This window comes from Seriola aureovittata, chromosome 11, assembly GCF_021018895.1.
Source record: "Seriola aureovittata isolate HTS-2021-v1 ecotype China chromosome 11, ASM2101889v1, whole genome shotgun sequence".
Classification (NCBI taxonomy): Eukaryota; Metazoa; Chordata; class Actinopteri; order Carangiformes; family Carangidae; genus Seriola; species Seriola aureovittata.
Genome location: NC_079374.1, coordinates 3,685,741 through 3,699,626, shown reverse-complemented (window position 1 = coordinate 3,699,626; position 13,886 = coordinate 3,685,741). Strand labels below are relative to the sequence as shown.

At 45.6% G+C, this 13,886-nt stretch overlaps 1 protein-coding gene across 2 annotated transcripts; it reads right to left on the bottom strand.

Annotated features, from left to right (window-relative positions):
* Positions 1 to 780: 780 nt before the first annotated feature.
* etv5a (ETS variant transcription factor 5a) lies at positions 781 to 10,558 on the bottom strand. 2 transcript variants are annotated; one of them, XM_056388885.1, is made up of 13 exons: positions 10,385 to 10,558; positions 8,527 to 8,679; positions 8,275 to 8,368; positions 8,110 to 8,157; positions 7,677 to 7,727; positions 5,778 to 5,901; positions 5,385 to 5,687; positions 4,959 to 5,281; positions 3,293 to 3,355; positions 2,841 to 2,909; positions 2,415 to 2,584; positions 2,205 to 2,312; positions 781 to 1,792 (listed from the first exon to the last, which is right to left on the bottom strand). In XM_056388885.1, the coding sequence occupies exons 2-13, from the start codon at positions 8,572 to 8,574 to the stop codon at positions 1,562 to 1,564; spliced, it is 1,632 nt and encodes a 543-aa protein (XP_056244860.1). In that variant the 5' UTR covers positions 8,575 to 8,679; positions 10,385 to 10,558; the 3' UTR covers positions 781 to 1,561. The 2 variants fall into 2 exon arrangements, with proteins under 2 accessions (XP_056244860.1, XP_056244861.1); XM_056388886.1 differs by having other exon boundaries at positions 782 to 1,792; positions 2,211 to 2,312.
* Positions 10,559 to 13,886: the final 3,328 nt, after the last annotated feature.

Here is a 13,886-nt window from a genome sequence, read left to right as displayed (position 1 = left end):
ATGTCGTGTGTTTTGTTAATCCGTTTTTTGTTGTTTTGTTTTTTTTTGCAAATTAAAGCCCTTTCACGGATTCTGTAGTTCAAATGTGGTGACATGGAAATGTTGTGGGGAGGGGGGCCGGTGCGGTGTGGGGCGGGGGGGGGGGGGGGGGGGGGGGGGGGGGGGACCCAAAAAGGCAACTATAGAATAATGCTGCATTTCGAATATCTCGTTAGATTTTTTATTTTTTTTATTTTTTTATGTTTTACTCTGTTCGTTATTTTTGATTGTTTTTAAGAAAAGCAGATTGTCACAAAATCAGAAATGTAACAACTCTCGCAGTCTTGTACAAAGGGGGGAGGGGTGGGGGGGAGGGGCGGGTCTGTCAGTTCAGTTAAAGTTGGCGGGCTGTGGCCTCGCTTCGTTTGGTCTCCATAGCAACAGCAGCCCACTTGCCTTACTTTAGGAAGCTTGTAAGGTGGGCAGAGCTAACGAGTCCAGTTCACCCTCACCGGTTTCTCAACTCTCTCTCTCTCTCTCGTGTGTGATGGTGCAGCAGACGAGCCGTTGCAGGTTTTTCCCTCCTTCTTCTTCTTCTTCTTCTTCTTCTTCGCTGGGGAGCTTACAGAGTTCTACGAAGGTTTTCCAGGGAGCAGGAGAGGGAACCATGAAGGAGCAGAGCGCCGGGGTTTTCCAATCCGAGCGGCTCAGCAAGTTCCAGCTCTGGATTATTTTTTAAAGAGTTGGGCGTCGAGAGACTTTTGGGAGTGTTTGTTTTTTGTTTTTTGTTTTTTTTTGCAAATTAAAGCCCTTTCACGGATTCTGTAGTTCAAATGTGGTGACATGGAAATGTTGTGGGGAGGGGGGCCGGTGCGGTGTGGGGCGGGGGGGGGGGGGGGGGGGGGGGGGGGGGGACCCAAAAAGGCAACTATAGAATAATGCTGCATTTCGAATATCTCGTTAGATTTTTTATTTTTTTTATTTTTTTATGTTTTACTCTGTTCGTTATTTTTGATTGTTTTTAAGAAAAGCAGATTGTCACAAAATCAGAAATGTAACAACTCTCGCAGTCTTGTACAAAGGGGGGAGGGGTGGGGGGGAGGGGCGGGTCTGTCAGTTCAGTTAAAGTTGGCGGGCTGTGGCCTCGCTTCGTTTGGTCTCCATAGCAACAGCAGCCCACTTGCCTTACTTTAGGAAGCTTGTAAGGTGGGCAGAGCTAACGAGTCCAGTTCACCCTCACCGGTTTCTCAACTCTCTCTCTCTCTCTCGTGTGTGATGGTGCAGCAGACGAGCCGTTGCAGGTTTTTCCCTCCTTCTTCTTCTTCTTCTTCTTCTTCTTCTTCGCTGGGGAGCTTACAGAGTTCTACGAAGGTTTTCCAGGGAGCAGGAGAGGGAACCATGAAGGAGCAGAGCGCCGGGGTTTTCCAATCCGAGCGGCTCAGCAAGTTCCAGCTCTGGATTATTTTTTAAAGAGTTGGGCGTCGAGAGACTTTTGGGAGTGTTTGTTTTTTGTTTTTGTTTTTGTTTTTTTTGCGTGTACATGTGTGTTTGTTGGCGTCAGGAAACGCCCCTGCGCGCTCGTTTAGTAGCCGTAGCCGTCTGGAAAGGGCAAGCCCGCCACGCACTGCTCCCCGCCGTCCAGCAGGTAAGGAGCGCTTTCGTCGTAATGGGTGAGGGGCACGGTGTCTTCGTCCAGCCCCGGCAGGCTGTCCGGGTCGGCCTTCAGGTTGGGCCTCTGGTTGTCGGGGAACGCCATGGAGAAGAGAGCCTCGGGGTCGCACACGAACTTGTACACGTACCTCTCACCGGCCACCTGAGGAACAACACACATGAATTATACATGTTATAGATGCACATAAAACGTATAAAATCATAGTTGATAGTAAAGTAAACGTGTTAGTTCCTTCGCGGGCTCTTGACTTCAGGGTTAAGTTGTGTTACTCCAGTACATTACCCACGACTGACCCAATCTGATCAAACTGATTTTGATCTGGTTGAAATATGAGGCAGCAAACACCAAACATAAATAGACCATTATATTTAGTAGAAGAAGAGATGTGGCCTGCAGGCTTGTATTCACGGCCGCTATTTAGCTGCTGGCTGTGATAAGAATCTACATCACAACACCCCCCCTCCCTCCCTATGGTTGTATTTAAATATCACTATCTGCTGTTGCTGGGGGGTGGCGGGAGAGAAAAGAAAAGAAAAGTAAAGGGTGAACGTGCCTTTACCTTCTGCATGATGCCCTTCTCGTAGTAGTAACGCAGCGAGCGGCTCAGCTTGTCGTAGTTCATCGCCGGCCTGTTCTTCTGGATTCCCCAGCGACGAGCCACCTGACGAGAGAGAAGCCGCAGATTAGAAAAATCTGCAGAAAAAAATAAATCTTGAATATTCGTGTGCAAAAATAAGACACGAGTCCGGTTGCGGCGGCTAACCTCCTCGGGCTCGATGAGTTTGAACTCCATGCCACGACCGGTCCAGGCTATGAAGTGGCCGTTGGCTGGGTCGTCCAGTAAAGTGACCAGGAACTGCCAGAGCTGCAGGGAGCCGCGGCGCTGGTAAGGAGGTCCGTCACGATACACAGAGGGCTCCTGTTTCACTTTGCCTGTGAGCGAGCGAAAGAAGAAGAAGAAGAAGAAGAAGAAGAAGAAGGAAAGCAGGAGGAGAGATGGCAGAAGGGGAAAAAAGAAGAAATGTCAGTCATGGCCACAGTGTGGTGAGACATTCCTGCCAGATGGTGACTGTGAAGTGGACTCGCTGTTCACCATGAGCTCCTGCCTCAGAAAGCTCACAGCAGACCACTTCATGGACAAATAATATCCAATACTTCTGCTCTAACCTTGTTTTATAATTGCTCTTACCCTCTAATCTTTCAGGGACCACACAGGTATCATCAAAGTACAGCTGAGGATCTCTGTCGAAGGAAAAGCCTGAAATTGGAAAGAAAGAAAGAGAAGCAACATGAGTGAGATGAAAGTGAAGCAGCAGATAGAGCGTGGGAAACAGGCTTTTGTTCTCATATGAACCCAGAGATCCAAACTGCATGCAAAGCAATACAACTGGGCAGCTTCCAAACAGTGGAAGCTTGTATTGTGCAGAGCCTGAGCCAGCTGCTGATGTGAGAGAGAGGTGCTGTATGTGTGGAGCAGCTGATACATTCGCTTCCCCTTGAGCTGTCATTTCATTTCAATGCTGCTGCTGCTGCTGCAGCTGCAGCAGCTCGATAAGTCGGAAAGTCTCAGGGTCACGAAGAAACTAATGGTTTAATCTAAACACGGAAGACATGAAAAGCAAGACAATAACGTGAACTTACTTTCATGGTTATTCTGGTAGAAGCTCCCCGCTCGCCCGAACGATGACTGACAGTTAGGCACTTCTGTAAACAAAGAAGATGGGCGCATAAATTTAGACCAGACATCCTCACTGTCATATCAAATGTGCAATGCACGGAGATCCACTTCGCAGCTGACAGATATATTTGGACCCCTGCCACTGTGCGCAAAGATACATAAAGCTTTGATATGGTATCTGCAGCTATATTAGTGAGTTAGGTCACATTGATAAATATACAGTATGGAAATAAAAGGTCAGAACTCATGGTGGCTGCTTTTCTGTCCAACCAGTGGACCATGTTCATCACACACACACACACACACACACACACACACACACACAAGTGGACGAAAGCCCAGATCAGAGTACACTGCACAGCACACATCCTTTGCATGTCCGCCAAGCCCTTAAATGGGATTAGCACCACGGTTGCTGTATTAAATCTCAATGACAATCAAGTTACGCCACCCACCACCCACCATCCCACCCCTCCAGTGGGGGTCAAGGCCTGTCTTGTGTTTGCTGTGTCTTGTCTCTGAAAGTTCCTACCAACCCCCCACCACCACCACCACCCCATCGCTCCATTTCCTGTGCACTGATAAGACGACCACAGATCAATCTTGAGCAAGTGTTTCCTCCAGGCTCTGACTCCTCTTGTCCTCACTTAGAGCCTGCAGGAGGTAATCGTTAAGTCTCACCACGCAGGCAGATAAAAGAAAGAGGGAGTCAAAGGGAAAGACTTTGGAGACTCCTCCCCCCGTCGAGTGCTGATTGTGCACGGATTCAAATTGTGGCTTTGTGTCTGCATTAATGGTCGTGGCACCGTCTGCAGACAGACCAACGCCGGGGTGACAATGTCAGAGTGCTGAACACGCACATCTTCCATCCGTATAGAGATGCGAAGGCCTCTGTGACGTAGGTATTTAAAGGCCATAAGAAGCTAAGAGGATTTGTCATTACATCACTAACCAGCCAGCCGGTCATACAACAGGCAGAAGAGAGAAAGAGTATATGAGAGTGAGAGGAAAGATGGGGGGGGGGAAATAAATGAATGTTGCAGAGTTTCAGGGAAAGAGGATGTAAATGCAGCAGAGCAGGGACAACAGCTGGGCGTGTGGGCGTTGGGATCAAACAATGCTCCGACAGTCTCTCCGGCTTGTTTGATTTGCACCATGTGAGTAAACAGCGTTTCTGCCACGGCTGTTTGAAAGAGGCTCTTTTTCTGAGGAGGACTGGCACCATTCGGCCCCTCGTGTATTCTGTAAAAAAAACCCCAAGCAGAGACTTTCCAGGCTCTTAAAATCAACTTGCTGCGCTGCGGGTCACTAAGTCCTGCGAGGGCGCTGTCCTAGATCTATTCCAGGTAGGCTCAGTGAAGAGGTTCTGTGCACCTGGCTGCATGACCCACTTACTTTTTGCCCTTGGAGGCTTACGCTGAGCTAAAAGACCCACTTTTACTTTTGCTGCCGTGACTCTGGAGTCTGAGCACCTGTGTGTAAAACTCACAGGCGTGTGTTAGCGCCCAGAACAAACATGGCCCAGGTACATTCCTCACCCTCTGCCTGCTCTGCTCTACTCTCTGGGACATCCTGAGACGCGACGGGCTCTTCTCAACTTATTTTATCAACAAACACTCGGCTACTCACCAGAATCGAAGCAGAAGTCCCGGGGCTCCTGCTTGATGGCCATGGGGTGGAAAGCAGCCTGGCACGGAGGCCCCTGGGGTGCACCTGGGGGGCCCATGGTGGGGACGCCCTGCTCGGTGTATCGTGGGTCGATGAGCTCCTGCTTGAAACCCTGGGGAGGCACGGCCACCAGCGGCTCTGACATCTGCCGGTGGTATGGCGGCCGCCCGTCGCGTGGCAGACTGTTGTTGTTGGCGCTGGGAGGCTGGGGCAGGAAGTGGGGGCGTCCTTGACTCTCTGATGGGGGGAAAGGTAGACATGGCTCTGACATCTGCCTCTGGAACCTAAAGATGGAGGGGGGGGAAGTTGCCAGACGATGAGATGCTGTTCACAAATACACTAAATGAAAAACCCTTGAAGCAACCAGATGAAGAGGCGTGTGCTCACCTGTGCTCAGGTGTGAAGCTGTTGGCATCCTGGCTGATGGGTGCGCAGGGCACGGCGAAGGGCGGGCTGTGGCTGTGGACTGGGAGTGCTTGCTGGTTGGGGGGGCCCGCACTCGCCGTTACAGGCTGTTGTACGTGCACGGGACGCGGCCCTGGGGTCGGGTTAGCTACATTGGGGTGAGGAGGGGGAGTCTGCTCGCTCAGTGGGTGCGTTCCTGCGGTGCTGGTGGGGCCGCAAGGAGAGACCGGTGTCGAGGGGGGAGTTAATGGCTTGAACCCTGGAGTGGGCTTCCTGTCGCAGGCACTGCAGAGGAAGAGAGGGTCGACATGAGAAATCAGGACTCCTTTGATCAGAGCGGGATAATCAACACGCCGCCGCCGAGCCACGACATACCTGTAGCTGTAAAGGCACTTCTCTCCGTAGGGCATGGGACTCCTGTCCTGGCGACAGGGAGAAAGCTCTTTGGAGCGAGTCAGCTCTCGTTTGATCTTGGCTGGTGGCGGGCCATGAAACATCACTGGACGGACGGAGACACACACAGGAACAACACAATTGAGTGCATTAGATAAACTCCAGATATCAGCCGATTGAAGCTATAAACAGAAGTGCAGCAGTTATCTTAACAACATTTGGACCTGATGGATAAATGGATGCATGGACAGCGTCTGTGTATTCCCCCGACTGACAGAGCCACTTAGCAGCTATTTATCATCCGCCACTAATGACGGTCGACTCTGCACTCTGAAAACAGCCATCCGTCCGCCACTGCTAGGTAGCATGATACTAACTGCACCGCACACACGAAAGCTATCAAACCCCTCGTCTGATTCCCATTAGGGCAGAGCAATACCAATACCCATGAATCAGTGTGGCTGTAATCTAATGGCGGTGAATGATTTTCTTCTCCCGTGCTGTAACCATTAGACACTGGCTGCAGCTTTCCGCGTATCAGTGGCAGTTTCCGGGGCGCCACATAATAGCCGGGCAGAAACTAGATCCCCGGGCGCAGAGGAGCGGGAGCCAAATAAATCACCCAGGGTGCTGATGGACCTAAGGAGGGCTAACAATGGGCACGTGAGCTCCCCTGTGTGCGCTGTGAAACCTAATGGCTCGAGTGAGACTCCTCACACAGAGAGAAAAGTAAATAATGGGGAGATTAGGCATCTTTTCTTACTGTGGGCTGGAGGGGGGGGGGGGATTAATGAACACGAACCACAACTTCTCTCCTTAAAACTTAACACTGTTCCTCCACTCCAGAGAAAGTTACATGTAGTTCAGGCCTGGGTGTGTGTGATGCCCAACTGACTGTATCTCATATTGGAAAACTGGTGATTACGCAAACACACGGCGTACTACTGACAGGACAAGGTCACCGGCTGCACCGCGAGTGCGCTTTACATAAACCTACGTATGCACAGAACCTTGGGAGAAAAAAATAAATACATACATGCCGATGCACCGGCTTCAATAATACATTGAGGCGGTGCAGCCTTGTGGTCAGTTTGCAGCTCGCTGTGCCACATTAACCAAGATTTAAGAGGCAGCCCTGACAAAGAGAGGCAGCAACCACACCCTGTCTCCACCTCCCACGCATCAGACAAAAACATAAACTCAGAAAGACAGAGGGGAGGGGGCATAAAATGCTCCATTGGGCATAATTCAAATATATCCCTCAGCTGCAGCCTAAAGGCGATGTGCAGAGACCAACAGGAGGCTGCGAGGAGCAGGTTGGAGGACGCGGTGCGAGACAGTGTCGGGGATGTTAGTGCTGGGGAGCAGGAGCTGAAACAGGCAGCTCTGAAGCTGCTCTATCCACTGGAATCTAGCCCACTTCAGCAGCAGGGCCTGAGTGCGGGAAAGTGTGAAATCAGATTAGGAGCTTGGCTCATGTGATGCCCCATGCCAATCGGCTGATTAAACTCAAAATGGAGGAGAGAGAGAGAGGGAGGGAGGGAGGGAGGGAGAGCAGCCTTTCCCAGAGCTGTGTTTTGAAGACGAATAATGGCAGGATGAAGAAGCTCTGATGGAAAAGGAAGGATGACCTAAGACATTTCATTAGAGACGGCATCGCAAAAGAAAGAATAAGGAAAAAGACGCCTTTCAAAGTCTTTACCGGGTGAAAAATCCCTGATGCAGTGCAGCTAAAACAGCTTGATATTCAGCCACTGTTATTTGAACCTCTGCCCAAATCAGAGGCAGGAACCAGGCCGGGATAAAAACGTCCAGGGTTTACAGGGGACACACACAGACTCTCAATAATCACGAGATGAACAGCAGAAATCGGGTACTCACAGCTATCTGACTGGAAATCTGGGACAAACTGCTCGTCATCAGGCACCTGGGCTGTGAAGATAAAGGAGAACGCCACGTGAGAGAGGAATAAAAACAACAAAATACAAAGTGTGGATAAAGGGGTGAAACGATGGAAAAGAGAGAATGTAATCTAACAGAAGGAGAAAATGAGCAGCTGCGTTTAGGCAACACTAAGAGGGTCCTGGTCAGCAGTTTCTCATGCACAGGACTTTGCTCTTCTTGCTCTAATTGCTAACTCAAAAATTGCAGTATTTCACATTCTCGTCGGGTTAATCTTTCATCTTCAAACTTTGCCCAATTTCATCATGTTCGCCGTTTAGAAGCAAAGGTCCAAAGCGGCTGGTTGTAGTGGAAGGATACTGGACATTAAAATGAAACTGTTATATATAATAAAATATAATATAGAGCTCACCTTCTGCAATCCAGATCTCTTGCAGCTGACTGAGGTCTTGGAAGAGCTCTGGAAACCAGGAAGTAGAAAACAAACAGTGAGTACAGGTCTAACTGTGCATCTGAATTACAAGTTAAAAATCACGGTAAATTACGTCGATACATCCGGTTCATTCATGTCAGTTACCTTCTGTGTCCTGGGCGAGTTCTGTGTCGACAAATTTCCTTTTCCTGTCGATCAGCGGCCTGCTGTGAGATGGTTCCTCCACGTGAGACTTGTGCTGTTGGGAGGAGAAGAAGAAGAAGAAGAAATGTGAAATAGTTTGCAAGTGTACAACAAATGTACATGATGACCGCATCCATATTGTGGAGCCATGGTTTTGATGGTAGCGTGAGGAGGATGTGATGTGACACGTGAGGCTGGCGTGTGTCCACTTACGCTGGGTGGGACCATAAATGGGACTTGCTGGTCGTAGAATCCGTCCATGTTATCTGGGTGATTGGGGGGGGGGGGCTTCGATATTGGGGGGGTTGGGGGAGGGGGGGGTGTTCGCTGTGAAGCGACAGCGCCTGGGGGTCACTTTGTGGGTCACTGGAAAAGATCAGGAGAGTAAACATAAACCAAAGGGTCATGAAAGTCAATGTCACGCTTACACTACAAGAAGCATTAATGTTTATATTAAATAAACATTTCACTTTAAGCCTCTTTAATGTCATTTTAATCCTTATTAAACAAGCACTAACTGTGTAAAAGGGCTATTGAGTTCTGTATTTGTTGAAGTCATACTGCCTCTTGGGCTTCACTGTATAACAATGTGTTTATGCAGCAGCACAACTGCTCCTCCGCATCAGATATTCTGATGCTGCAACAAGGCCGGCGTCTTCTCTCGGTCCTTCTTTTTTATTTTATTTAACCAACAAACAGCTCTTTGATGCGGAGCACAGTGTAAACACACGGTCATTACTGAATACATGTAACACAGTTATATAAGCTACACTCGCTGGCCATCTGCGGGCACTACTTTTCCACTATAATCAGCTTGGAGATAGTGAGAAAAAGACTTGGAAAGAGTCAGCTGTGGCGTGCTCTACAACGCAAAGCCTCCCAAACAAGATAAAAGGAAAAAAGGGCCAGACATGTCATAGAGCTGATTAGTGTCTTATAAAGGCTTGAACCTAACTGCCTGTTTCCCCTGTGCACAACTTGATCAAGTTAGAAACACTACCAACAAACAAATAAAGGGGGGGGGGGGGGGGGGGGGTTCCCTTTAAAACAACAATAACTCAACTTGAAGAAAAACAAGTTCTGCCTCTATTGTTTCTTCTCCCTCAGCAGAGTGATATGACTCACTCCTCTATCTCCTGTTAATGGATGACGAATGAAGAATAGCCGCTGGGCAATAATTACAGACGCCACTTACAACATTAGAGCCCCAAATGTACAAGTTTATATTAACACAACACGTCAATCTGCAGTAGAAAATTAACACCGACTATTTAACCGGCTCTACTCTGACCCACCGTTCACACGTAGTAGAATAATGACTTGCAAGATGGGATATGTGTATTTAAATATGAGGTAAAGTTACTTTTATTATAACAGTAATGACCTACTAATGAAATATGACAACTGCATAGATTATTATAATATTATAATTAGGTTTTAACTAAAAAAAATAAAATGCAAAAAAAAAAAAAAAACTACATAAAGTTCACAACAAAATCACAGTTGAACTTGTGTTATTGTGTAATTCAGACCAACTTTTATCACAAAAATTTGCTAAATCTCAGTAAAACTTTTGCGTCTGGGGGGGGGCGCGAGGGGAGGAAGATCATCCGACACCCCCCCCCTTCAACCTCCCCCTGCTGCCCCCCCCCCCACTCCTCCTCCACCCCTCCCCGCCCTTCCCCCACCCCATCCCTCCCTTGTTTTTCTCAATGAAGTGAAACTCGATCCGTGTGGAAACACAGAGGGAGGAAAAAAAAAAAATGGCCCGTCCATTCATAAAAAAAAAAAAAAATCACAAACAGTCGCCTGACCGCGCTGATAAGCCACAGCCAACACGCACGCAGATAAATAAAGAGCCAAATACAACACACGCGGGGCTTTAAATACGACATTTCACTCACATAGGAGTCGATATAAAATGGTTGCCAAAGTAAATATCTTTAAATAAGATGGCGTTGCGTTCGTTTGCAGTCTAAAAACAACGTTAGAAAAACAACCAGCCACAGCGAAGCTCCGCAAAAAAGAAAAAGCAAAGCAAGTTCCCGTCGAAAGAAGTCCTGCAGCTTACCTTGTCCGTGTGTGGAAAACGTCCTCTGTAGCGGGAAAAAGCAGTAGAAATATCCACAAATAAAAAAATAAAAAATAAAAAAAAACCCAACGTGTCGATAGTCGTGTATTGGTTCTGCGCGCGGACACACTGATGCGTCTCCTTCGACTCACAAAACTTGACTGAGCTTTTCGTTAATGGCCCGGTCGGTTTTTCCCCTGGGCTCCAGCGGCACGCGGAGCCGCGCGCTGATTGGCTGAGCCGGCACGTCCGTTAAAGCCAGGAGCCAGTGGCGTCTCCGCAGCTCATGAATTATGCACGAGCCGCGGTTTGGCCAATCACAGCGCGGCAGGGGCCTATATTTATGAATGGCTGGATTTCATTCACACTTTTTTCAACCCTCAATGCCAAGATGTGTTTTTTAAAGGGCCAGCTGCAGTGGAAATGTACTCAAACCTACAGACTCACGACGGCTTTCCCTTGACTCTAATGACACATGATCACGCTGTTAAAACAAATTGGATCAACTTTACTCAATTAACTCTTCTGTTGGTAACAAAGTAACTAAGTACATTTACTCCAGCACTGTAATTAAGTACAGTCTTAGGTACTTCTACTTTACTTGACTCCCATATGCAAATGTAATATATGCACATATAAAACATTTCCATACATATATATATATATATATATATATACATTTACACACACACACACATATATATATATATATATATATATATATATATACATTTACACACACACACCACACACACACACACACACACACACACACACACATATATATATATATATACACACATATATATATGCTTGTATTGTACATTGTAGACATATGTAATATATGTATACATTGCAAAGCCTGTCAATATATGTTGATATAATGTATATACAGTAAATACAAAAGATGTGTAAATGTGTGAATGTATAAAATTGATCAAATTAATAAAGACATTTATAACTTTTTACATTTATATCAAAAGTTATATAGTATGTTGTTTCAATAAGCGCTCGTTTATAAATTGAATATATATCCTTAACAAATATGTTATATCAAATAAAATTCATCATATAGATATTCTTAATAAATGTAGAAATTGTACTTAAAAAACGTATATCTTTATATATCCAGAGGGTGTATATGTGTGATAATAATATATCCCCTTATAGTTGACATATATGGAAATATCACTCTTGATATAAGGACATTTTTGTGTGGGCTAATTCTATTTTATGCTGTTTTATACATTTACATACATTTCTGAATACTGTAGGCTAGTTTTTACTCCACTGCATTTATTCTAAAGCTTTAGTTACTTTCAAGTTCAAGAGTTCAAATGAGTTCAAGAGTCTTTATTGTCATATGCAGAATGCCTGTCCAAATTATCAATTGTTCGATTATGTATCATCCATCATAAGAGCTCGATTGCTGTAAAACACCATGGGATGTATTAAACTCTATGTCATAGATGCTGTGTCATGGCATTTACAGTCTTCTATTGAAGACATAAATGCCTGTATCATCTGCATATATCTGAAAACCTGCCACCGGCTTTGTTTCTTTTTTCTAATAGTCTGCAAATAGATTTTTCTAATAGTCACATATGATCTACAGAATCATATATATCAATCTATCTATCAAAACACACACAAAATGCATTAGCAATGTTATTTAACTCCACACAATCTGATTAGTTTGATTGAAGAGCTTTTTGCGTTGTAAGTGGAGATGATGAGGTTAATCATTCTGTCCATCACTTTGGTCCAGAGCACATATCCGAGCAAATACAGGTCACATTAGCATGAAGACATTTTCTCACTGGAGGATGGTAATTAACTCTAGTGACCAGCTGACCTTTCATCAGCAGCACAGGTTTTTAATCCTATTTTGATTGTTTTTTTTTTTTTATCCCATCTTGAACTTGATCACCACTTCATACAGTTTGCACCTGCATTGTACCTTGTTTTTGAAAACCAAACATTTCATGGTTCCAGCTTCTCAAATGGGAAGATTTGCTGCTCTGGTTTGGTTTCTGACCATTTTCAGAATTTTCACAAATCAAAGTTGATTAATCAAGAAAATAATCAGCAAATTAATCGATAATGATGAAATCATGAGTTGTAGTTCCGTACGAAGTTTTTAAAAAAATTACCTATGTGAGAATTGTCCTGATTTTATTTAAGTTACATTTTCCATGCAGGATTTTTTATTGTATTAATTGTATTTTCACAGTGTGGTTTTAGTACTTTTACTTAAGTAGAGGATCTGAATATTTCCTCCACCACTGAAGTCCATTCAAACTACAAACATCAACTGTTGTGATTTTAATAAGAACAAAACCTTATAGTCAGTGTTTCGTTCATCTTTTCAAACACGTATAAGTGTCCAAACTTTAAAAAATCTAATTCTAAACCAGCTTTGTCTGATCTGCTTCTTTCACTATCAGTTTTAAAATTTACAAACATAAAACTTTCCCGAGTTCTGACAGTGACAAAGTATCTGAGGGAAAATAAGATGTTACCATTCGAGTTTGTGTTTAAATACAGATATGTATGTGCGGGAGCGGCTGTTGAAGCCCACAGGTTAGAGGTCATAAATAAATAACCCTGGTCATTATCACCTCGGTCACCAAATTAGGAATCCTTCATATCAACTCTATACGACTGCAAACGTCACTCAGAGTTTAAAACAAATTCTAGCAGCTGTTATAAAAAATATAATCCCGACAAATCCCTGCAGCCAGGACGCAGAGATTACACGAGGCTGCTGCAGAGGCAATAATAGTAAGAGCAGACAAACACACATCTAGTTGTCACATAGGGCGCAGGGCTATCTTTGTTGGTCCTCACAGAGGTCAAAGGCCAAAGGCAAACAGCTTGTCTTTCACGACTGAAAAATGTGGAGGTGAAAGAGTTTAAAAATACCGTCCGACAAATTCAGTCGTACATGTGTGTGAAAGCATTAAGTGGCAGAGGACACGTCTCACAGAGCAGCAGCTCTGCAGGTCCGCTGCACGCCGCACCTCTTCGCTGGTGCGGATGTGGTGGGTGGTCATTTGGAGGCGTGTGGAGAGTGAGCACATTGCGTTGCTGTTCTTACTCTTTCCTGAAATAAATGTGCCATATGCAAAGGGTGACACGCTGCTTGTGTACATACCTCTCTCTCTCTCTCTCTCTCTCTCTCAGGATGACTGTGAGTGTGAAAGTGGGAGCTGTGAAGGCAGGGCAGGATTTAACGTCCTGTTCCCTCGAAGACGACGACTGTGGGTTAGTGTGACACTGACATAACGGCCAGGTCAGCTGACCTGCCTGGGGCTGATCTGGGCTAATCCTGAGTCCTTCATTAACCTGCAGGTGAGAAAAACATTGGTGGAAGAAGTCGATCTTTAACTGGAGTCATAGTGTAGAAATACTATTTTACATGTAAGATATATGAACTTGAAATTTCACTTAGGTAATTAAGTAAAAGTACAAAAGTATTAGTATCAATATATTCTTAAAG

What these genes read in the sequence shown, in the direction of transcription:
- etv5a (XM_056388885.1), bottom strand. Translation starts at nt 8,574, where the DNA reads ATGGACGGATTCTACGACCAGCAAGTCCCATTTATGGTCCCACCCAGC. An exon ending in AGCTTCACACCTGAGCACAG is followed by an intron (nt 5,282 to 5,384) that starts GTGAGCACACGC and finishes CTCCATCTTTAG; the next exon opens with GTTCCAGAGGCAGATGTCAG. An exon ending in GGTCCCTGAAAGATTAGAGG is followed by an intron (nt 2,585 to 2,840) that starts GTAAGAGCAATT and finishes GCTCGCTCACAG; the next exon opens with GCAAAGTGAAACAGGAGCCC.